Source organism: Polypterus senegalus, chromosome 7 (assembly GCF_016835505.1).
Source record: "Polypterus senegalus isolate Bchr_013 chromosome 7, ASM1683550v1, whole genome shotgun sequence".
Taxonomy (NCBI): domain Eukaryota; kingdom Metazoa; phylum Chordata; class Cladistia; order Polypteriformes; family Polypteridae; genus Polypterus; species Polypterus senegalus.
In genome coordinates, this window is record NC_053160.1 from 167629306 (window position 1) to 167654717 (window position 25412).

A 25412-nucleotide genomic window follows, 5' to 3' on the forward strand; every position below is an offset into this window, starting at 1 on the left:
TAGATATATATATATAGATATAGATAGATATAATATACTAGCAAAATACCTGCGCTTCGCAGCGGAGAAGTAGTGTGTTAAAGAAGCAATGAAAAAGAAAAGGAAACATTTTGAAAATAACGTAACACGATTGACAATGTAATTGTTTTGTCACTGTTATGAGTGATGAGTGTTGCTGTCATATATATATATATATATATATTTACACACCCATAAACATATATATATATACATATCTATACATATACACATATATATATACACACACACGTATATACTGTACATACATATATATATCTACATACATAAATTTACATACACATATATATAAACATATATATACATATACATACATATCTACATATATACACACACAGCTATTTCGTATCAGTGCAGTACGCTGCTTGTTAAAACGGATAACTCCCGCTCTTACGTGCAAGTCTGCGTGGATATTATGAACTATCAGATTTGTTCAAGTTCTATTTAAATTTTAAATAGAAGGAATTTTTATTTTGTCGATAGAAATATCTTTGGTAGGAATGGTAAAACAGACAGGAATATTATTCCTGAATAAATCAACTCAAACCTTAAACAACTTATAATATTTTGCTCTCCATAAAAATATATCCTGTCTAAATTATACAAGTTAGAAATAAAGTAAACGTTAAAAGAACAAACATTCAAATTTCTTTACTCTTATGTAATTTTATATAAAAAATAAACTTAGATTTTAAATATCCCAAAAGATTTTGCTCTCCATAAAAATATATCCTGTCAAAATTATACAAATTCAAATATGAACATGCTGCATAACAAAACCTGGAAATATAAATAAAATGTATTCCTTTCAGCAATAACAAATCAAATCATTCAGTTGTCTTTGCTCATATGTCATTTTAGAGCTGGACGCCTGGCATCTTTTTTTGGCAACAAGTTCGTTTCTGTTTGGTGTGAGGTTCTGTGTTGTGGAGATTCTCAGGATGGATTGCAGGTGCTCATCAGTGAGGTGACTCCTGTGTGCTGTTTTGTTAGTCTTTATCACTGAGAAGAGCTTATCACACAGATATGTGCTACCAAACATGCACAAGGTTCGAGCCGCATGTAGACGGACTTTTTTGTTCTTCAAAGTCACCAAAGCGGCGTGCAAAGTGCGTATTTTGGGAACACCGTTGTGCCGACTTGGTTCAACATTACTTGGCAACAGGGAAAGTGGGGCAAGTTGCACTGGTGCATTTGTGTCTCCCATAAAAGTAGCTTCACTTGAAATCACTTTGTGATTGTGCACGGGTAAAACGTCCGCTGAAGTGTCAGATTCTTATTTAATTCTTCTGCTTTCTGTATCTTCTGCATTGCATTCAGGTCTTTCAGGTTACCCTGATGTTTTGTCTCATAGTGCCGTCTTAGATTAAATTCTGTAATTACAGCCATATACTGTAAACATATACTCAGCCTCCCATCGGTTTTTAAAGGCTCTATTTTCAGAATCAACTTTTCTCTTCAGCATCATGTGAGCTAGCTTCGCAATAACTTGCAGCATCATAAGCTAGACTTGATTAACGCGGTAAGTGTTAGGCAAGGCAGCTGAAGCGCTGCATTATGGGATCTGTAGTTTATTGTGTTACCAGCGCTTCATATACCCGGGCCATTAATAACAATAATACAGTATATAAAATGATGTCACGGGCGGATATAATTACGCCGGGCGGATGTGGGCCGCGCCCTTGAGTTTGACACACATGGACTAAATAGAACTTGAAAAGATACATTTTTTTCAAATGTGATCGCGCAATTCAGATAGAGTTGACACGCACTACAGCCTGCATGCCTCAATAAGTCATCCTCCCCTCGCTCTTACTTTTTTACCGTTCATCTAATGAATACACTGAGTATGGCTTTACCAAAACAATCATTGATGGCGAATAAAGTATCCATTATTCGAGTATGTAGATCGGGGTATATATATACATATATATATATATACCCGCGTATCGCAGCGGAGACGTAGTGTGTTAAAGAAGCTATGAAAAAGAAAAGGGAACATTTTAAAAATAACGTAACATGACTGTCAATATACAGTAATTGTTTTGTGAGTTTTACTGAGTGTTGCTGTCATCAAGGATTTGATTATCATTATTTCTTTCAATCAGGTTCGTATTTGTAGGATGTGTTGTGTTCAAGTTACATTCCGTGTTTGTCAATCGTTGTAAAGATGACAGGTTTCATTCATCGAGTCGTTTCTTACTGCATCAATAAACAGCTCGTCTTCTTCTTGACACACTGCATGCACGGGTTTTTTTACACTGTCTTCCTTTAGCGGGACATTGACTTTTTCCACCGTGTGCTTTGTTTCCACAGTAGCTGCATTTATGAATATGCTTGTATGTATCACACGCTTCATATTTTTTTGCTGCCTTTTCAATTGTGTAACTCGTTTTTTGTTCAGCGCTCTTTGGAACTGTTGCTTTTTGTCTGTGCACTGCGTCAATTCACATGAGCCGGTCGGTGTACATGCATCGAAGTTTCCCAGCTGTGCTGGTGCCATGTCGTGCTATGTCCATGACTGTATCTAATGTTACCGAAGTCCCGGCACTTAAAACTTTCTCTCGCAGTTTCGCTGAGTTTGTGCCAAACACCACCCTGACCATCTCATCTTCCTCTGCATAAGCACAGTCCTTCACCCGTGAATATTTACCCGTGGCAGTTTGCTATTGGATTACCGCTGACGGACGGCCTTATATGGGTAGGCACTAAATTACAAATGCCAGCGGCAGCCTGTCTATGAACTTAATTTAAAGTGTAGGTTTACATCGTGCTTTGTTAAGGTCAGTCATTTAATGTGACATACCCAGTGACTCAGTACAGCTCATCTGTAACTGGCCCTGGCAAATTCAGACAGATTTGATTTTGTCTTTAGTTATCGGGATGAGCTTATGTGTGACAGAATTGACAACTAATCAATGCTCATCCAGAAGTTCAGTACATATAATGTAGCTACAAGGAATAAGCACAAACAAAGAGAAGCTAGTCTGTCTCATGTTTTACATAATTTAGCAGAATGGAAGTAGTAAACAAGGGGCTCAGATTGTGGCTGAACTCTCCATACCCGTTGACCATTTGTATAATAGTGACTCTGTCGGGCAGCATGCTGTTGGCTTTCAGAAAAAGGGGTGAGAATGACTGTGCCGTAATGTTGTCTTGCTACTGTTGTGTTTAACATGCCCAGCTTCAGCAATGCAAAATATGTTATGGTGACAAGATCAGCAACTACAGTCGTCAGAGTTGACTTACCCAACTGTGGTCTCAAGGAGGTAGAATAGTGAAGATAAGAGAATAAAGACAAAACTGGTGGCCATTATGAACAAATCTGCACATCATATCTTTGTCACACTAACATTGTGTACTTTTAGCGAACAAATTATTAAGCAGAAGTGTGACAAGAAAAACTACTGGGGCTTCTTTATATCTACGATAATACACCTTTATAATGCTGCACTATGACTGCTCTGTTCTCTTTTTAGCCAAGTCAGAAGAATTTTATTTATTTATTTATTACTTTTTGTATGCATGAGGAGCATTGTTGTTGTTATAATATTTCTACAGTTTTGGTAAAAAGATAAAGGTTCCTATTTCTATCTGTCTTTAAAAGAATCTCTTTCTATACGAGCTTTAGTCTTTTAGGGTTTATACTATCTCTATATTAACATATTACCAATTTTTTCTTTATATATGTTATGTGTGTGTATATGTATATATAAAAAAACATAAAATATATTTTCCTTAACTCAAGTTTCCAGATGTTAGGTGCATAATACTACATTTTTCTATCTATGCATAGACTTTCCCCTTTAACACAAGACCATCTTATGTTTGCTGTTTAGACTTTAAGCAGTAACTTTTTTCCACGCACAGAAACCCTGAAACTCATAAGTTAACTATCCCAGGAATTTAGTGGTTTTAGTTTGTTCAAACAACACAGTCTAGAGATTTCATGGGTCAGACGTTTTGTCACAAAACAGTTCCAGGTAAGAGGGCAGGGATCATGACAGGAGCATTACTATAAATGTGGGGTAAAGACAGGAGAGCAAATATGAAACGGCAAGGATTTTAAAAAATGGGCTACTGAATTTTACAAATCTCTTGTTTCTACTAAGTAGGATCTGTTTCAGTGTTGCTTTACTCCTGTCTGAGTATATTTGTTAAGTCAAAGGTGGCGACTGATTCACTCAAGATGTAGATGTATATATATTGGGAATGGCTCACTCATGTCATTGTTGCTTTGTGTGCTTCACTTTGTGCCACATCCTCCAGGCCTAAGTATGTTGCAGCTGTGCTGAGAAGATTAAGAGAGCTCCACAGAATTATCCTGTTAATGGTGACACATTCATGAACTGTAGAATGCCTAGGGGGTTTTGGGAAGTCTTTTGGCCTTGGAAAGTTTTTTTTTTTTTTTCCCCAACAACCCGCCAACTGGTGTTTTTATTTTCCTGTCATCCCTGGCAATCTGACCATAGTTTGTAATTAAGTTGGACATTAAGATTCTCTACTGGTATAAATCAGTGTTCTTTACTTTTTATTTTCTGTTTGTAACTAATTTTATTTATTAATACTGTGAAACACTTTGAGGTACTTTCATGTATGAAATGTGCTAAATAAATGATTTTGTTGTTGACCTAGCAGTTTTACAACTTGTCTATTACACATGGTGACCAGGGAGATATCTGGTAATTGTATTAGTTCTTGACAGGGGAAATTGCTTGGTTAAATTTACTGGGATATTTGGTCATGGATTGGTTCAGACATGTCTCCAACATGGAAGTTTACCTGGAAAGTCTCTGGGGCAGACTGCTAGTGTGAAGGGGACTACAGGTACAGGTGTGTGTTTGTGTTTGTGCAGAAGTTTCTTGGTGTTTAGTATTAACTTGTTAATAACATTCTTGTCCAGTTTAATAACATTTAGCTGTAATTTTGTTTCATTGGACTTGCTATTTGATGACTCATTGTTAGCCAATGTGAACAGTCTTTCTTTTCCATTTATTTAACAGTTGTTGTCTGTTAAGAATCTGGTGTCTGATGTTTTCCATGTCTTATATTTTGGAGCATTTGATTCTGTCACTCATTTGAAGGCTCATATCAGAGGTTTGTTTGGCTGCACACACTCTCTCTTTATTAATTCCAACCCTTTTTTCATTGTTGCAGTTGCATTTAGAGATTAAAACAGCATTATTTCTTTAAAATGATGTACAAACTCAATTTTTATATAGGCAGTTAATGACCCCAATTTTTATTGTGTCACATTTAAAAAATGTGCTTAAAGGTTTCTGTTGAACTTGTTCCATTATGGAGATTGATTTCCTTGTCTCATATAAGCAAAAAATACAGATAGAAACAAATGTTACTAGCACTTACTTAAAAAAAAAAAGTATACTACTTTTGTAGCTTTGTTTGAAATGGTTCACAGGATGGTTGCTATTTTTGTATATGTCAAGACCTCAGGAGTTTTTAGACATCATTTGATCAACAAAACATTTTTGTGTCTGGGTTTTTTGCATTGCATGATATAAAAGCAAATGCCCTGTGAATTCTTGGCTTCTACGCTCATTTAGCTGCAAGTTTCCTGAAAAAATAATACAGCTTGGGAAATTTTTTGAACATTTGATACAATAATGTAATTAATATAAAATGTGCACATTTAAAAATAGGTTGATGGTTGTTTGTATATTGGTAATTTTATTAGGTAATATTTGACATGGTATGCCCTAGTGTATTACAGTATTATGAAAACATTTTGTTAGTTTATTGTATAATTATATAAAATTGTCAATTTCTGTGTTTCCTATTACGAATTATCACACATCTAGGTTTGTTAAATGTTAACTTAAAATATGCATCTTTATAATGGACTTTTTTCTGTATCATAAATATTAAGATGGTGGTGTTTATTTCTATTGTATTTATAAATATAGCCATCCATTAATCACTTTGCACATGCCTGACAAAATGTAAGTCTTAAATTGTAATTTAATGCTATAATGGAGAAGTCAACATAATTAAACATCTTCAAACATATAATTGCACCATTAGTCTGAAATGCACCATACTAACCCATTTGGCTAACATTGTTTAGTGGCCTTCGTTATGGCATTACATTTTTTTTTTTTTTTAATTCTTTGCAAAAGCATAAAATCAGCTCTAAGCAATTAAAGGTTTTGTTTCTTTTTAGTCATGAGTACAATTAGCCTTATTGCTTCTTTTTAATGTTCTCAAAATACTGAAATATGAAACATAAGATTTGACTTTCTTTGAGTACTGTCATTTTATGATTTCTTTAAAAATGTGTTTAATTTTATAACCAGTTTAAGTTTTTCAGTTGTTTCAGTTTTCAATTATTATAAATTTCCGGTTCTCCTTATATAAAGTAGTTAAAGACAAGTATTTTAATTTGTAATTAAACGTTAGATAAGGATTTATCTAGCAAATCTCAGAATTACTGCATCTTGATCTTTAATTTGACTTTGAAGAGATGGTCTAGGCTCTGCAATGGCTTTCTGTTTGGATTTTTCTGAGAACTCTGATTTCCGTGCTTATGTCTGCCAAATATTAACGCATTTTTTAAGCATACCAATGTAAAACCATGAATAATAACATCAGTGACACAGAGTCTCTTTGTTTTTTCTCTTTTTTGCTCCTTATTAGATTTCCTAATGTTTCTTTAAAATTGCTGCACAACTGTAAATATGCCAATAGGCATATGTTGGATGCTAGTGAAAAATACTTTTTTTCTTTTTTTACTCTTCCAGCCTACAAAAAAGACCACCAAGCAATAATAGATAAATGTGTACAGGGGTGTAATCCTGTTTTGGAATTGCATTGGGTGTATGGTATGTTTTAAGTTTTGGGAACTCTCTGCTTAAGGTTTCTCAAAGTCATAACAAAGACCAAATATACTTTATTAACTGTTTAGGGACAAATAATCATAATATTGTATGTTTTACATTGTTTTTTTTTTTTTTTCATTTGGCAGTCAGTTTTAACAAAAAGCATGAGCTCTTTCCCAGGTTGGTTCTTGTGTTGCTGTGGTGTTAATGGAAAGACTCTTAATTTCAATACAGTGTTATGGAGTGAATAATCATCTTAATTAAATTTAGTTAGTTTCACTTACAGCTGTATAAATGATGAAGAAAAAAGTGGGATAGGTTTAAAACAATACAGTATTTCTGCATTAAAGAAACAGTATTTGAGGAAAATGTAGCCATAAAGGATATTGAATCATAAATGGGATCTGTACATTTTGTACAGGCATTTAGAAGTATTTCTTCACCCAGTAAACATGGTTTCATAGTAGCATACTTGAAGGTTGTACGTTGGGGAACATTCAGATCTCTTAATTAATATGGATACTTTAGGCAGCTCAGTTTGCTATACTGTTAAGGCTGAATGGTCCATGCTCATCAAAACATTTTCTGTGTAAGGTGGTACAATTTTGCATTGAGTAGTCAATGCTCTGCCTGATATCACACAGGTTTGCATGTTATGCATAAGCTGAAACAATTACAACACACTTTCATTAGATTCCTTGAACAGTCTATTGAATGCATGAATAATATATATTTTTTTAATCTAGAAAAAGTACTGAACTGTTTGTTTCATTTTCTGCGATTTCAGCACATGTTTTAGGACTGTTATTCTAAAGGTTTACTTACATTTCAGCATTGCCTTTTAGTTTTGCTTTGTCTTGCTTGCTTCCTCATATACATAAAACAAAAATCTGTTTCAGCCAGTAGAGAAGTAAATTATATGCCTGTACTGTGGCAAAGCCTGACTGTACCATTTCAAAGAAAATAGCTGATCCTCTGATGTGACTCCTTTTCTCAAAAGTTAAATAAATTAAAAAAAAAAAAAAAAAAAGCTCTGAACGCATATTTTAAAACTGTGTGACAAATTATAGGGAAGGTAAGCAAAATAATGCTTAATTTTACTCCTGCCCATAGCAGGATTTATTTCCTAGTCTGTCTGCTTACAGCATAAAGCTTTGACCTCTCTGCTGAACTATAGCTATGATCTACATGAATAAACTTTAATTATGGCTTTCTTTATGTTTTATTACTTGAGGCAATTCATTTAAAATCAGGCTACACTGCTTAAGGTATAGGTTATCAGCAGATTTGAATGTTTTTATCTCACACTGCCAGAAGATTGTGTGTTGTGCTTACAGAATCAGCAGATTTATGCTGTGTTTTGTTTCTTTGTTCCTAAGTTTCAGCTCGTTGACAAAAGACAATGTGAATATGGCTAACAGAGTTTAATGTTTGAAATGAACTGAAATTAAATAGGCACTATTTATTCAATTATAAAGTCCCTTACTTGGTATTTTGTAAGTTCAGTTAAATTGTTTTAAGAAATAAAGCTGCATTCATGAGGCAGAATATACACTATTAAGTTATTTTGGCATTGTGAAGGTTTAAAGTTTTTAGAATTCATTCAATGAAAACATCAGGAGAATGGCCTTTTATTGCATCTTAGTTTCAGTTAATTAGATTAAGATGAAAATGAATAAAAATCAACAAATATGATTAAATCAATACCTGTAATGTGCCATTTTTAAATAAAGTGGTGATATTCTTCTTGTATTTATATTTGCAGAAATAAAAGAAAGATTACCTTTTTTGTTTAAATGGCAAATCTCCTTATTCCTCACAAAGCCTAGACTTTCTGCCATAGCACGATGAAGCCTTGAAGGAAGTCTTTGTTAGGTGATCCCTGAAATCCTCTTGAAATGTACACCTTGAGAGAAGAGCGATAATCTGAATAAGAAGTGAATGAATTATGTGAATTAGCATAACAGTGGAAAAAAGACAGCAGAATATAATGGAGAACAGATAATGACGTGCAAGGCTGCTTGCTACAAGGGGAAGAAGGTCAAAAAAAAAAGTTTCTTCTTTTTCTTTTCTTTTTTTTTTTTTTTTCTGGTTACAAGCCAAGAAAACGATGAGTAAAACAGCACAGGTGATCATGAAAGAAGCCCTGTAAGATTTGAAAGTGGTTTAAAAAGATATGGATAGAGATGTTAATTTTAGAGATGCAAGTAAATTAATAGACTTAGTAAACAGCTAAAGGACTGAGGTGTTAAATTATGGGAAAGGTGGCTAACCACAGATAGTGCCAATGAACACCGTATTTTGGAGGCCGTGGATGTGTAGAAGGTGTGTAGAATCTGAAAAATTACAGTAGTATAGTTACAGTACAGATTTAAATGATTAGTTCAGTAAACTGATTCATTCAAAATACCACCAAGCACATCGTATGTTATAGATTCTTTTTTTTCCTACCCTCAAGATACTCTTGTCCAAATGTATTGTCTTGTTTTTTTCATTTTTTTACAGGTGCTTCAAATTAGAGAAATAAATATTTAGCACCATTTCTTTGCCCTCTCTGCTGTGTTTTACTCTGTTCATATTTTTTGTGTAAAGGTTGATGGTTATTTGACTTTACCCACTAGGTTTGAATTACATGCAGGTGTTAAAATAAAGCATACATGCAAAGTGAATTATATTTTACAAAAATGATGGTACCTTTTGTCTGCTAGTAGTCACTGAAAAGAGAATAAAGATGTGTCAAGCTGAACATCCCATTAATAAATCTCCACATCAAAGGGACCTGTATTATAAAAAAAAATTTTTTTGTAAATTTATGTGAACAATTGCACGAGGTTCAAACAATTTGGATTTCTGTGCTGATGCTATGATGGTAAAATTTCCATGAACTGGTGTCACAGTTGTGTTTTCACAATCTATGCTTCTCACTACAGATACAGGGAAACAGTAATACTGAGACCATGAGGTAACAGGAGTTATTTTGTTATGCATTAATAAAATATGTATTCAGAATGAAAAGGTGAATATGAAATATGAAACAGTATCACAAAATATCTATTTTTTGTAGGCAATGTTTTACATATAACAAACAATGTTGGAAAGATAAAATTTGTTGTGTTTAGCCCCCCAATTCCAGATGAGCAGAAGTATTGGAACCAATGACTCTGAATCAAAATAAAGTTCAAGTTTTTATATTTTTTCACATACCTCTTACACACAATAACATCCCTGTGACCTATTAACATCACCAGATTCTTGATAACTTCATCTGGAATGCTCTGACAAGCCTTTATTGTAGCCTGTTTCCATTGGTAATTAGTTTGGGGGTTTTTATGACTTTAGTTTCTACTTCAACAGGTGAAATGAATTCTTAATTGTGTTTAAATCAAGAGAGAGGTTTGGCCAGTCTGTAACTGTCATGTTTTCTTTCTGATGGACTCCTTGGTTAGGCAGTCACTCTATTGCTATATTATGCTCCTCCATGTAATAAGCTTGGATTTGAAAAGACAGGATGTTTCTGTTCACTTCAGAATTTATCTTACTGTTAACATCATCAATAAAGACCACTTAGCCATGCACACCCGAGCCATGATGCTGGCTCCTTCATGCATCACAGATGAACTAGTGTGGTTATAATCAAGTGCTGCCCCTCTCATTCTCCATACTTACCATCAATTGGTGAAGGTTAATCTTAATGTCATCTGTCCATAAAACATTGTTACAGAACCGTTTTCTCCCTTTTTTGTACTACTTAGTAAACTCCTGTCAATTTTTGGTGCTGATAAGAACTTTGCATCATGTAGTGTAGTTTCTGTATTTCTTCTTTTTAATTTTTCTGCAAATAGTGAATACTGACACCCCCCTGCACCTTGTAGACTATCTTTTATTTCTTTGTATCTTATTTTTGGGTTTTTCTTCACAGCTCTAGCAATATTTCTGTCATCTGCTGCTGTGGTCTTTCTGGGATGGCCTGCTCATTGCAAATTACTTACACATGCTGTGGTTTTTTCTTTTTCAAAATATTGCATTCTGTTGATTTTGGAATGTTCGCCAATGGTTCTGATCAGTATCTGCTTTAACCGCATTTCCAAAATTGATTGCTTTTCTATCATAATCAGTTTTTTGTATTTCATCTTTTTTTTGTATGTTTTGATGTCAAAATCAGATTCCAAATTCAAACTCCAATGTCTATAACCAAACATACACATTCTGAGCTCTTATTTGTGTTGATATCTAATAGAAAATGGGACACCTGAGCATTTTGTGTTCCTATCATGTTTCGTACAATTTTGCTCAGCTGGAATTGGGGGACTTATAACAAACAATACTGGGGAAAGCAATTACATTTGTTTTGTTATGTAAAACACCGCTCTGGCATAAAAGCTGACATTCTGTACTTTAGTCTTATATTCATCTTTTCACTTAAAATACATATTTTATGAATATAGAACAAAAATAGCCTGTATTACCTCATTGTCTTATTTTTGCTTCTCACTAAATGTGTACTTTCCCCTTCTCCTATCAAGTACTTCGGTTTTCCTCCTACATTCGAAAGACATGTATATTAAGTTAATTGCTGACTCTAAATAGGCTATGTTTGAGCGAATGAATGTGTGTAGGTGTATTCTGGGATGGATTGAGGTCTTGCTGACTGAATAGGCTGAAACCTTTAGTGACTCTACAGCTCAATTTGTCAGATTAACAAATGGATAGGTTTGTATTTGTATTTCATACTGTTTTAAAAAAAATAAATAAAAGTTGCTATGTGAAATCAATAAAAAAAGTACTGTGGTCTCAATTGAGTTTTTATGTTATGTGGTGATTTTTCTTCTCAGAAGTATAAAAGATGGCAAGGAGCAGTGCAAGATAATTGAATCGCCTGATAAAACACAGGGAACTGAAGATTATATGAGCTCTAACAAATGTGAAATGCACGTTGATTTGTAAAGTAGTCTTGATAGATGGCATGATAGTCTCTATGTCAGTAACAAGTGATTGGAAAATTGAATAACTGTATGTCTAGTTCCTAAATGCAAGAATAAGAAGTAGTTGTTACAGGCAAGAGTTTAAAATGTAAATAAAAGCATCTTGTTTGAAAGTTTCAGATACTAGGAGCCAGAAAGCATAATGAGTATTCACTAGGAGCTGCATAATGATACTTTGGCATAGCAGGCAGGCTGTTTGCTGAAGAACAGCTGGTAGTTTGGTTCAGGGGTAAGTAGTGATAGGTAGTCTAAGATATGGTAATGTACACCTCTGTAAGTTAGAAGCAGAGTTTTAAAGATGACTTCTGCTTCATATTTTCAGCTTTAGTCAATCCATCTGAGGTGTGTTATTTGTTATTCTCGATCACCATTAGGATTCTATTTGTAAAATTTAAATTTGTGTAATTGTTTCTTTAAAAAAACACAAATACAAAGAGTATACATGTGTTAACTCCCTTTCTTCTTACATTTGTAGTGTTAGGTTAGATTTATGTATCAGTAAGGAGACTGTGGAAGATTGTGGGTTTGCTTCCCGGTTCCTCCCTGTGTGGATAGCACTTTGAGTACTGAGAAAAGTGCTATATAAATGTAATGCATTATTATTATTGATTTTTTTTTTTTTTTACTATCCGTACTAGACTGTTTGTCTTCTTCAGGTATTGTAACATGCCTTTGGGAAATGTATTCTCACACTTGCTGCTGTGGCTGTCTTGTTAGAATGCTGCACATGCAGACTTTTGTATGTGAACAGTTTACTTAAGAACTCGACTATCCAAACTTCTGTCATGTTTAAACATCTTCAAAGGCTGTTTTTACTGTGATGACTCTTTTAGCGTGAAATCACTGTTCACTGAATACAACTTTCTGATTTGAAAAAACACGTGTTGCTGCATTACAGGCAGTTGTGAAAGAGTGTTGTGATATATAGCTACTCTTCCATGTCTAAATACACTGCAAACTTTGAAAGTTTAGAAACAAATACAGTTTTTGTTACAATAACCTCACAATACCAATTAACTATGTCTCATTGACTTGAATTTAACTATCTTCATTAAATTTGATGACTAATGTTTAAATATTACTTGAATTTTAATTGTCCTGGGATATTCCACCAGAATACAAATTCTAAAAATGTTTAAATTAATAGGTAAATTACTACTGTTAAATTTTAAGTCTTCTGTTGTTTTAACACTTCGAAAATCAGTGTTATTAATGACACAATCATGATTAATTACTATCATCCATCTATCCATTATCTATACTTTCAAAGCCCATCCTGGCAGCAAGACAAAAACCATCTCTCGACAGAGTGCCAAGTCCATCGTCCATGTAGTCAATTAAAAGAAAAAAAGCAAACAAACTCATGAATAATCCTATTTAGTTGTGCCTTTGTCCTCTTGGCTATGAAATAAAAGTAAGTTACTGCTTTAGTACAAAAATTCATTTTTCAATTTTACTTCATAAATTGTGGCCTGAAGAAGTCAGTAATTTGTTTAATTATGAAAATATTTTCTTTTTAGTTATGTGTTAGCTTCATTTTTTTGCTTCTTGTTTAAACAGGAGTTTTACTTCTTAATCTAAAGTGTAACATAAAATAAATAACATCAGAATACTCTGTTCTCAGTATAATTTGATGCTATTAATCAATTTTGAATACTAAAGATTGGACCTCATTTTTACCCTCGGATCACATCTTGTTTGCTTGTCAGTTTAATTTTTTAGCCATCACATGGAAATGGCTGAACCTATGTTAACAAAATTTTGCATACAGGTTGCCATTGATTCAAAACAAAAATCATGCATCACTCAAAAATGGCTATGTGTACTTTGCCTAAATTTCCTTTTTACATAATTAGAACATTAAAAAAATTTGGGTGAGAACAGCCCATACAGCCCAACAAAGCTTACCAGTTCTGTCCGCTTAATTCCTCCAAAATAACATCAAGTTTTGAAAGTCCGTAAAGTCCTACTGTCTACCACATTACTTGGTCCCTTACTCCATGTATTTATAGTACCATTTATGCAGTTTAAAATATAGGCTTCATTAAGTTTCAAGACTTTTCATTGGAGAGTTGTAGTGGGAGGGTCAAGAACACTAAAAAACACTCCAAAACAGCAGACTGGATGGATGTCCTTTAAAAATTTTGCATGTATCTTACAGTTCGCCCAGCTTAACATATACAGTTTACAGAACTTAAAACGTTCCCTCTACCAAACTCCTTTTTATGATGAAACAGCACCTAAACAGGTAGTTTTACCCAGCTTACTTAAGATATCAGTGATTTAATTATTCAACAGACCATCCAGTTTATTAATGTGGGAGTAAACATCTATTTGTGAAATGACATAAATCAGGAAAAATAAAGAAGGTACCGTTCATGATTCTAAACCAGCAACGAGTTAGTGCAATTAGTGAAACCAATCACACACAAAAAGAGCAAATTCTTGACTCGTGAGCTGGGAAGTCGATAGAGAAGTAGTGTAGATGGTGAATGGGTTAGCCAAAATGACAAGAGAGTCAACCATTATTTAAAAATAAATAAATAAATAAAATGAATACATATTTGCTCTTTGTCTTTACCGTCTTATAGAAATACACAAAGTAAGGGACTTTGGCTAGTGTTAATATTAAATGACGCACTCAGTCAGAATTTGTTTTCATAGTCATCCCATGGACTGAAGGATCAATTAATCAGTAAATTAGACTTTCAGCTATTTGAAACGAGCAACATTTTTCTAGAAGATTATTTGCACCATTTAAGTTTAGCTTAAAAAAATAACAAGATAGACTGATTTATTGTACTGTGTAGTAAATACTACTACAATATGGATGAACAGGTTAAATATGTAAACATGAATATATGGCTTAAAGTAATGATTTTTTCTGTAAATGTGCAGAACATTATGTCATTAGATTAGCTACATTTATATAAATATAAATATTGCATAATCTGCTGTTTATTGACCTTAAAATTCAGATTAAAATCGATATATTTTTTTGCTGCTGAATGCATCCTATAGCTAAGAAAGATACACATTCATTAAAAAAAAATCTATATCTGCCATTCAGAAATAAGAACAAAACTCTACATGACTTTTGCAGCAATTTTGATTCATATCCTTCATGTACCTAATTTTATGAAAATCACAATGACTATGGATAGTTTCAGAATGTACCCTTTACCATCACTTGTGTTAGCGTGACACCCCAAGCAACTCAACATAGATACTGTTAAGTGCACTAAGTCTCATGTTGACAGCATCAAGCTGCTTTGATTTTTGTGCAGTGAGTCGCACATTGTAGGGGTGTGCTCTTGTGTCTGTGAGAACAGAGAGTCAGCACTCAATAAAAGCACAATAAACACAGCTAGGAATAGTAATGGCTGTATGGAAGAAGGAAAGGTGAGTGTTCTTGGCAGTTTAAATGATCAACCTTAGATCCAGCACAGATGTTGTTTTTAATGTTTCATGCCTGATGCTCTTCTTATTCCATTGTGCTCCACATTCACTGGCTGCTAATACGAAATTTGGAATCCTGTTGAAAAGCCAGGAAGTAGTCCTAATCAGCCATTCCATGTATTTCCTAGTTTTGTAATTTAACACTTTTAGAGGCAATGAGATTCAATAAATGCATTTGTTATATTTGAAAGCTGTCCAACTAAAAGTTGTGTCGAGTTCTGGCTAGTGACTCTGGCCTTAAGCAGAACATTTTTGGTTTAAAATATATATATTTATGGGAATATGCTATATTTAATTAGTAGTAAAGTACAAAATAAATCTGATCATTTGGAGGTTTTGTACCATATTTGAGTAATTACAATCAAAAAATGATTTGCTTTGTTAAACTGAGTTTTCTCTGATGCATGTGGATTTGTCAGTAATCCCCAGAGATAACTCTTTATACCTCGCCACTTACTAGCTTAGTGACCCAGAGTAGCTTATTTAACCAGGCTCATACTGCAGAAATACACAAGATGTGGTAATTTGGACTTGAAATTTACGTCACTTGGGTTAATAGATTTTGTTTTTCTAGTGTTATTGTTTCAAAGAGCATAACATTTTTTTTTCTGTGATCTGTATGAATTCTGAGTCACTAGCTAAACAAAAATATATTATACAGAAGAAATCTAATTATATTTTCATTTGTTTCCTGAAAATGTCTTTTTGCCTTACATTTTTGTTTAGAGATGTTGTTCATCCAGGCAGCTTTTCTTATAAAGTCGGTGTAACTGGGGATTCTCCCATCCTACTGTACCAATCAAGTTAACTGACCACTGTAGAGATGCAAAAGGAACTCTGGTATCCAGGGAAAACTAAAGAGATCACAGGGGAGGACTTACAAAATCTACAAAGAAAACCTTCTGGGCTGGAAATAGAAATCATTCTTTCTCCTCTTTTTTATTTTTTAAATTCTGAAATGTGCCATCTGGCTTATTTAAGCTTTCAGGCTGGAGTGCCCTTATATTCTTTGCCATACTTCCTGAGCTTAAACGTGCTTGAATGCAGCCAAGAACTAGATGTGTTTTTGCATCAGGCATCTTTATAGAATCAGTTTGTTTCTTTCAAGCATGAAACTGAATGATGATCATAAATATTGGTACTTTAACAGTGATCAAGATATCGCCTTAATCAAAGTCCAACCTGTTTATGGAGGGTTACATGCAATTTGCACGTCTGTTTGCTAATCTATAGCTGTGCAAGTGGGTATTTAATATCTTAAAGTAATACTTGATTTTTTTTTTTTGTATCTTAGATTATTTTTCTATATAGACTCATTGCCTCAGTTTCAGTGTTGTTAAGAATTTTTAACGTAGTAAAATTAATTTATTTTGCTGATGTGTACAGTAAACATTTCTGGAAAAGATTAAATGTAAACCTTTTATGATCAATCCATTGTAAACATTATCTTCTAGTTGTGAAGTGCCATTGCAAATTTTTCCCAGGATAAGCAACAGCCCAATGTATGGGTAAATAAAGATGTACAGGATGTTTAAGCTGTTGCAGTCAGGAAAAGACTAATCACTTATTTATGTGTTTTTTTTACTTACAGCCCAGTGTTCTCATAGTAAGCTACAAAGAGTCTGCAAAAGCGATTTCTCAGTTTGGGTTCTATCAGCAAGTGGAATGGAAGCCAGACAGCCGGAGAATAGCTGTGGCGGTGAGTGTTTACTATTTTGATGTGCAAAAAAGCATGCATTGCACTCTGAAATTCTACCACAATTAGATGGTTTAACTAGTTTGAGAAAACCATCATTAAAATTGTATTGGTCTCAGTTTACCTGGGGATAGAGTAGAGGAAAGTGAATCTATCTGCATGTAAATCTATACTCTGACTATCTGTAAAGTTCAGATTATTTTCATGTCTCTAAAGCATATACAGTATAGCTAAAATGGGCAAAATTAGATTATACAATTTTGAAAGATCCTTGTTATGGAATAATCTGAAGAACAGCAGAAATGAAAAATATTGCGTCTAATGAAAAGGAAAAAACACAATAATAAGGCATTTACACTACATATGCCAAAGCATTCCTTTGAAAATATGAAAGTGTTTTTAACAGCAAGAATTATTTGTTGCATGTTTTGGCTTAAAAGTATGCCTCAGTGAACAGCTAGGTTGTTTTAATAGCTTTCTATTTGTCTGAACCTTTGTGACCAGAAGATGCACAGACAGCTCTTCCCAGAGACTTGTGTCGGGCTAGTAAGCCAGATATTACTCCCTGATTTTTCTCTCTTTCATCCCATCCCACCCCATCTTAATCAGAGTAATCAGAGTTAATCTGAAATTTCTTGCTTTGCTTTCAAAAATAGATTCTGCCATGCAGATTTCTGTGTTGTACATCATAAAAATAACAACAACATTTATTTATATAGCACATTTTCATACAAACAGTACCTCAAAGTGCTTTACATATTAAAGAATAGAAAAATGAAAGACACAATTATAAAACAAAATAAATCAACATTAATTAACATCGACGGCTGGAGAAAAAATAAAATCTGTAGGGATTCCAGACCATGAGACTGCCCAGTCCCCTCTGGGCATTCTACCTAACATAAATGAAACAGTCCTCTTTGGATTTAGGGTTCTCACGGAAGGGCTTGATGATGATGATGGTCACGTAGACTTCTGCCTTTTAATCCGTCCATCATTGTTGGAGCATCATGAAGCTTTGAGTAGGTGGTGGTGGCGCAGGCCACCACCACAAAGAAACCGGAAAAAGAAACAGAAAAGAGAGTAGGGGTCAGTACCGATTTTAGAGCCACCATGAATAGTTATTTTGAGGAAATTGAACATATAGAGTATCAGGATTAAGTTAAATTAAGAAAAAAATGAAGTTATAAAAAGGCCATGTTAAAGTAATGTGTTTTCAGCAGTGTTTTAAACTGCTCTACTGTATCAGCCTGGCGAATTCCTATTGGCAGGCTATTCCAGATTTTAGGTGCATAACAGCAGAAGGCCGCCTCACCACTTCTTTTAGGTTTTGCTCTTGGAATTCTAAGCAGACACTCATTTGAGGATCTGAGGTTACGATTTGGAGTATAAGGTGTCAGACATTCCGATATATAAGATGGGGTGAGATTATTTAAGGCTTTATAAACCATAAGCAGAATTTTAAAGTCAATCCTGAATGACACAGGTAACCAGTGTAGTGACATTAAAACTGGAGAAATGTGTTCGGATTTTCTTTTCCTAGTTAGGATTCTAGCAGCTGCATTCTGCACTAGTTGCAAACGACTTTTTTGGGTAGTCCTGAGAGGAGTGCGTTACAGTAATCTAGTCGACTGAAAACAAACGCGTGAACTAATTTCTCAGCATCTTTCGGTGATAAAAGCGGTCTAACTTTAGCTATGTTTCTTAAGTGAAAAAATGCTGTCCTAATGATTTGATTAATATGTGATTTAAAATTCAGATTACAAATACAGACTGTTCTTTTTAAAAAGTTTAATCAACCAGATTATTCATTAATGTTTTAAATAGGATAGTCAAGATTTTTGTTTTGCTTGGTTTTTGTTTTTATTGAACTGCATTATTCTGAATATGTGTCTTGTGATGGACTAACCCCATGCCCAGGGTGCGTTCTGCCTTGCTCCCTGTGTTTGCAGTATAAGTACAGGCTCTCCTCCGCTTTGGGGTAAATAGACTGGTAGTAAGATAGAGTGAGGGATGGGATTTTTAGGGTTGCAGCTAATATAATCCTTACCTTTTGAAGAATATTCATAACTCCACAGTAGTCAGTGAATGTGGCAGTGGATGGTCACAACAATGCCGAGGAGTAGTCAAATACAATACAAGTGGGAGACTGCCTGGCAGAAAGAGTACAATTTCACAAAATGAAATGGAAGCCGAGGTTGATATCCAAAAAAACCACACACTGTTGTTTTTAAGGTATTAGAGGTTTCACTGTATAAAATGTATATATTACAAGGAAGGTGTAAAAATATGATTCACAATTGAAATCATTCTTTAAACAATGACTAATGAATCATCATATTATTCTAACCAGTTTTATTGTGCTACTTGTACTCTGGTAGTGACTATTGTGATTATAATAAGCATCATCAAAGTATTACCTACCTACCTACCTTCCTTCCTACTAACCTTTTGTTTTATATGGGCACTTCCATATGAAATCAATTTTTCTTTTTTTTAAAAAAAGTGGGGACAACAAAAGATCTAAAGCAGCAACAAACTTTAAAAAACTTTTGAGAATTAAAGTCTAAGGTGAATAAAATGATAATTTCACACTTTTCCAAAAATAGTACTGTATTATCAATATGGTTTTATAATCTTAAAAATGATATATGAATCATCTTCCTCTGTTTGTCAAGGGAAAAGGATTTTTTTTTTTTTTGGCAAAAAAAACAGTTGACCTAAAATAGCTTACCTTCTGAGAATGATTGTCTTTTTTGTTGCATTATTTAGATCGGTACACTCATTCTAAGCATGTCTCATATATCCAGACATCATGTAACCTCTTTGCCTATTGAATGACGAGTCCGTGGTGTGTTCTCTGTACTGGAAAGACATTTGTGGACTAATTAGACAGTTTAAGAGAAGGCAAGAACTTGCCACACAAGTGTGTAATAGGTAGCCCCTGCTTTATTTTTTTGTGAGATAAAGTGTTTTTTTAAGTGTGTGGGGACCCAAAGGTTACTCTAGCAATGTTAGTGGCAGTGCAGGTATCTAGATCATCATTGGGCATCCACACTTGGTTATACCCACACTATTACCCAAATAACAGAAAACGCAAACACAATAATAGGAAGCTGCCAGAAACGTACTTTTGTCTTGGTTCTTGAAGCTTTATGGTCTCAATGTTGACTGCTGAGGCAACAATAAGTATTTTGTTTTCCTTTTTTAAAAGACTGAAGGATGTTGCTTAAGCATTAAATTAGAGTTACATCCTTATTTTGACTTTTTTTTTTACATGGATATGCATTTTGATTCCAAACTAAGCAGAATGGCAGATAATGTATAATCAGCTAAATTATTAGAGAGACTTGGACAGAATACAGTCATGGACAGATTCGTGGGCGATAAAAAAAAAAAAAAAAAGTAATTAAACATAAGATATTACAGGTAGTTAGTAGAAATATTACGTTTGAATACACAATGGGAGATCTGAAACTTAAAGTTATATATCACAATGTGTTGAGTATAAGTCAAGGAAAGTTATACTTTAGTTATATAATGTGCTAGTGAGGCCTCGCATGGAGTACTGTGAAGTTTTGTTCTCTATTTTCCAAAAAAAAAAAGAGTACAGCTCTGAGTGCTAGGGAAAGTCCAAAGGAGAGCAACTAGGCTGATTCCTGGACTTGGTGGTTTAAACCATGAGGAAAGATTTAAGGAGCTGAACATTTTCAGTTTAAACAAACAGATTGATTGGTGACATGATCAAGGTGTTTAAAGTTAAGTAAGGAATTAGTACAATGGATGCAAGCAGTTACTTTAAAATAAATTATTCAACAAAAATATGAGGGCACAGTTGGAAACATTTTAAGATCATATTTCGCTCAAATGTTACAAAAGTTTTCTTCATGTAAAAGAAGCATAGACAAATGGAATAAACTACCAAGTAGTGTGGTGTAGAGGGATGGAGTTTGGGGACCTTCAAATCTGGACTTTATTTTATTTTGGACAGTCTTGTTGAATAGGATGGATGAGCTTGTTGGGCTGAATGGCCTGTTCTTGTTACAAATGCTTTTATATTGTTCCTAGAATTTTCATTCCTCCTTTTTAAAGTACTTGCGCCAAATGTAACCTTGATGTCACCAATTGCTTTCATTACCATATGTTTCTTGCAGCTTTTTCAAGGTTTCAGCAAAATTTTTACACAATTTCTTCACAAAACTTAATTCATTTGTGTTACTCATGTTATGCACCAACATTGAGAGATGTTCTTGTTCAGTAAGCTGTAGCCTCAAAAAGTCATTTTGAGATTTTGACCATTTTCTTATAGTTTTAAATCATATTTTAATAAAATCAGCAGTTTTCTTTTTAAAAGTGTATGATTGTATATTTCTTTAGCAAAGTTAGTAACATTTGTGGGTTTTTTTTTTTTCATTTAGTGGATGCTTTTTATAGCTTTATGGTATTTCAAAGCCAAAACTGTAAAACCACAAAAATTCATGATATAAATAAAGAAGTCTTTTCAATAAAAAATGAAGGAAGAGGAAAAATATATATATATATATGAGTAATCTCTTGTGCTATGTGAAGAAAATCTGGAAGACAGATGTTTTAGTAAGTTGAGTACAGACTACTGTATTCAAACTATACGCAAAGCTTCAATTTAGAGATGCAGCTTAGGTTAGTTGTGTTTGTTTAAGCTGCATTATTGTGGTTATTAACCATGCTTGTGTTTTTGCTGTAAGCTTTTATTTTTTTTCCTGTATTTTTGATTTTTTTTTTCGTTAAATCTAGTCAAATCCCTTTATAGCCAGTGGAATTTAATATAGGAGAGCCTGAAAAAAAGAAATAAATAAAAGTGTGTGTTTTTTCTTTCTGTTCTTCAGACTGCAAGGTAACCAGCTAACTGAAAGTGTGAAAATAACTTCTGCCTCCTTCTGGAAAGTAACACATTTAAAGAAATAATAAGGGTTAGTTGTTTGAACACTTTGGCTTACATTTGGGAATTATTTTTGCCAGGTCTGCACAATGTAAATCGCACTCTGTACAGGGTATCTTGGCATAATATGCCAAGATCTTAAAAAGTAATTTTTGACTTTTCAACTCAAGTAACTGAGCATTGAACTATATTTGTTCAAGTTTTTAGGTCTTTAGTCAGTCTTCCTTGAAATGGGTATCTTGTCAGAATCTCCCTCAGAGCAAAGAAAGCATTTTCTTCTAGAATCCTTGCATAATATCTGGGAATCTGCAGGCCTCTCTTCCTGGTTTCCCTTGCTAACATCTGAATTCATGACTCCACAGTCAAATAAAAAATGAGCAAAAAACAGGATCCATGTAACAAGATGGAAAGTATTGCTGACAGAATTAAAACCTGATTTTTACCTCAGGTGTGCGAAAATGTGTCAAGCACATTGTTTTAAGCACAGATTAATCTGAAAGGGAGATTTGTGGCTGCTAAGAGTCCAGTGGTGAGAAAAATAAGAACACTGCATTCTGCAGTAACAACTTCATACTTGTCGTTAAGAATGGTAGTCAAAGTTTCATCATTTTTCTTTGTACTTTCTTGTAATAGCATTTGGATGACTAGCCATGGCTGGATGAACAAAAAAGTGTATGCTACATCAGGAGATACCACAGGATCCATATCTGCAAAAAATGTCTGGCTGTAGTTATCAGTGCTTGTAGAGACATCCATCCATCCATCCATCCATTTTCCAACCCGCTGAATCCGATGCTGAATCAGAATGCTGCAATAAACATCTTACATAAAAAAGAATTATTTTTTTATCTGATGAAAAGTTTTATAAATGCAACTACTGTTCCGGGCTTTGATCTTGCTATCTATGGACTACTGCAACTCTCTGTTGGGTTCAAAATGCAGTGGCACATTTGGTGTTCAACCAGCTGTGCCGTGAATATGTCACTCTTGTTTTCAGATTACTACCACTGGCTGCCTGTAGCAGCACTCATTAAGTTCAAGTCCTCGATACTTGCTTTCAGAATCTGCACCTATATACAGTATATGGAGGCACTTGCAAGGTCATATGCTTCTTCTCACTAACTTAAGTTTGCTGGAGAATGGTGTCTGGCAATGCCCTCTCTGTTTGGCATAAAATCTTAATCAAGATTCTTTCCATGTGCAGCTCGTGAGAATTCAAGCAAAATGACACCTTTTATTGGCTAACTAAAAAGATTGCAATATGCAAGCTTTCGAGGCAACTCAGGCCCCTTCTTCAGACAAGATGAAATACACAAACTGGAGTTCCTGGTGTTTATCTAGACAACAGGACAGATACAACATTGGAAAACCTTTAAGTGAAACATCTTAAATGTAAAAAATTAGTAGACCTCTTCAGGCTAAGATTCATTAAGCAAGAGAGGAGAACGATGTATAGGCAAGATCTTTGGATACGATAATTGTCCAAAGTCTTTTGAAGTTTCTGATGAGTTTTCAATACAATGTGGATCTGTAGACAGATTGTCTGTGTCAGTCCGAGGGAGGAAAAAAATCCTCATATCTGGCCACAAAACTATTGTCTCTGTTCAAACCATGTTGTAATGTGTTCAATTTTAACTTCCCATTCTTTTCTCTCTTGCTGTGTTCTGAAGTTGCCCGTAAGCACTGTGACTTTAAAGTTCCTCTCACAGTGTCCAAACTGCTCCAAACTGGTGGAATGAGCTACACATTTCCATCTAAACTGTTGACTACTTCACTGTGTTTAAGCAGCATTTGAAGGCTGTCTTGTTCAGTGAATTTCTGTCTAATTGAGAATTGCTTTGATAAGTATTTGTAACCTGGTAACATTAACAACTTGTTCCTAAACAGTGCCCCAGATTGATGTTTATTTGATTATGTTGACTCCTTTTGTAAATCACTTTGCATAAAAGCATCTAATCGAAAGAAATGTAAATGTAATATTGACTTCAGTTTACTTTTATATAGCACACTTCCATGGGCAAGAACTGATCACTGCAAACATCCACAGATACAGCAAGTTACACACCAGCATTTATTCCTCTGGACATTAGTGACTATAACATCTATTTGTGGCCTGGCATTGACGTGCTGTACAGTGAGATTATGTATAAGGTTTTAGCAGAGGGCTTTTAACAGGGTTGCCTTGCTCTAATGCATTTCGGGCTGAAACCAGGAAGCTGTTCTTTATGCAGAGAGTTGTGGGAATCTGGAGCCCACTACCAGGACATGTAGTTGAAGCAGAAACCTTGACAACGTTTTAGAATGATCTGGTTGAGAGGTTGTGACAGCTGAGCTTTATAACTAAACAAATGAGCTTGATGGACTAAACTCTCATTTGTCAAATTTCTTAATGTTCCTGTGCTCTAAAGGCAGCTGCAAAGAGACAATCTCTCACTATCTTCTCACTGATGTGCCTGTTTCCACCTCAATATGATAAGCATATATCTCTCAGATAGATCACTTGTATTGTTTTGGTACTAAGCTTATGGTTTACAGTCAAAGGCATCCCTCCTTTAGATGGTCATCTGTGCCACCAGCCTGCGGAACACTTGCCTGCAATCAGGATGCAGTGAAATGGCTTAATCCATATTTTCTGACAATTCTGGCACAATTCTGCTTGCAGCATTACAGAGGCCATCTCCCTTGCTTCTGGTAATACCAGAGTCATTATGGAGTGCAAAAAAAAAATAATTTGGCTATTGTCTTGCTGTGACCTAATATTTAAATTCAGGCTTTTTTCCCCCTGATCAATCATTGTTGCACCTGGACTTCATTGATTAAAAGTGCACCAAGTCTTTGTGGTTTTGGCAAGTTTCACTGTCTTATAGCAAAGTATATAAATGTAGTTTCCGGTTTCCAGAAAATTTGTTTCATTTGTCCATTGTATTTTTAAAAACATGACCAGGACCTGTTTTTTGCCTTTTTTTTCTCTAGGAACCTGAGTCTTTCTAGCATCCTTTAATGATCTTTCCCCATCTATTAGATTTAGTGACACAGCTTTGCAAATAGCAAAATGCTTTCATAGGATTTTCTACACCCCGTATAACACAGCATATATTACCTCTGTTTACACCCAGGATGCAAAATTATGGATCTGTTAAGTCAGCTGAGAATTTTGCTTTTAAATTGTTTGCCATGTCAAGATACTGAAACTACATGAATAAGAGTTAATTGTGCCAGCTGACTCCTAGTTCAGTGCATCTTAGTGAGATGTACTGTAAATGGTGAATGAGCTCAGCCAAGCTTTAATTCTGTTTGCATCATTGTCTTGAAGGGAGCTGAGGTATAAAGGAGACAATCTCATTTTTACATTTATAATCAACCTTATGATTAAGAATAGTTTACTAATAAAGGTTTTGACTCAACTTTTATTTTTACATTCATGTGCTGATTATTAAAAAAAAAAAAAACTTTAATCATACAATGCATTAGATTCACAAAGC

At 34.3% G+C, this 25412-nt stretch overlaps 1 protein-coding gene and 2 long non-coding RNA genes across 4 annotated transcripts in view; 1 reads left to right on the top strand and 2 right to left on the bottom strand.

Moving 5' to 3' along the window:
- ric1 (RIC1 homolog, RAB6A GEF complex partner 1) overlaps positions 1 to 25412 on the top strand; it is a 176825-nt gene that overhangs the window by 56654 nt on the left and 94759 nt on the right. Inside the window, exon 2 of the mRNA XM_039759563.1 lies at positions 16908 to 17015. Coding sequence (XP_039615497.1) covers positions 16908 to 17015 — 108 coding nt within the window. The remainder of the gene's footprint in view (positions 1 to 16907; positions 17016 to 25412) is intronic.
- On the bottom strand, positions 8664 to 17991 carry LOC120532992. 2 transcript variants are annotated; one of them, XR_005634417.1, is made up of 3 exons: positions 17952 to 17991; positions 9570 to 9654; positions 8664 to 8781 (listed from the first exon to the last, which is right to left on the bottom strand). It is a non-coding gene; the product is annotated as an uncharacterized LOC120532992 (long non-coding RNA). The 2 variants fall into 2 exon arrangements; XR_005634416.1 differs by having other exon boundaries at positions 8664 to 8801.
- The window catches only part of LOC120532993, an 82723-nt gene continuing 76059 nt past the window's right edge, over positions 18749 to 25412 (bottom strand). Inside the window, exons 3-4 of the long non-coding RNA XR_005634418.1 lie at positions 19747 to 19877; positions 18749 to 19165 (exon numbers count right to left, since the gene is read on the bottom strand). This is a non-coding gene — a long non-coding RNA (uncharacterized LOC120532993). The remainder of the gene's footprint in view (positions 19166 to 19746; positions 19878 to 25412) is intronic.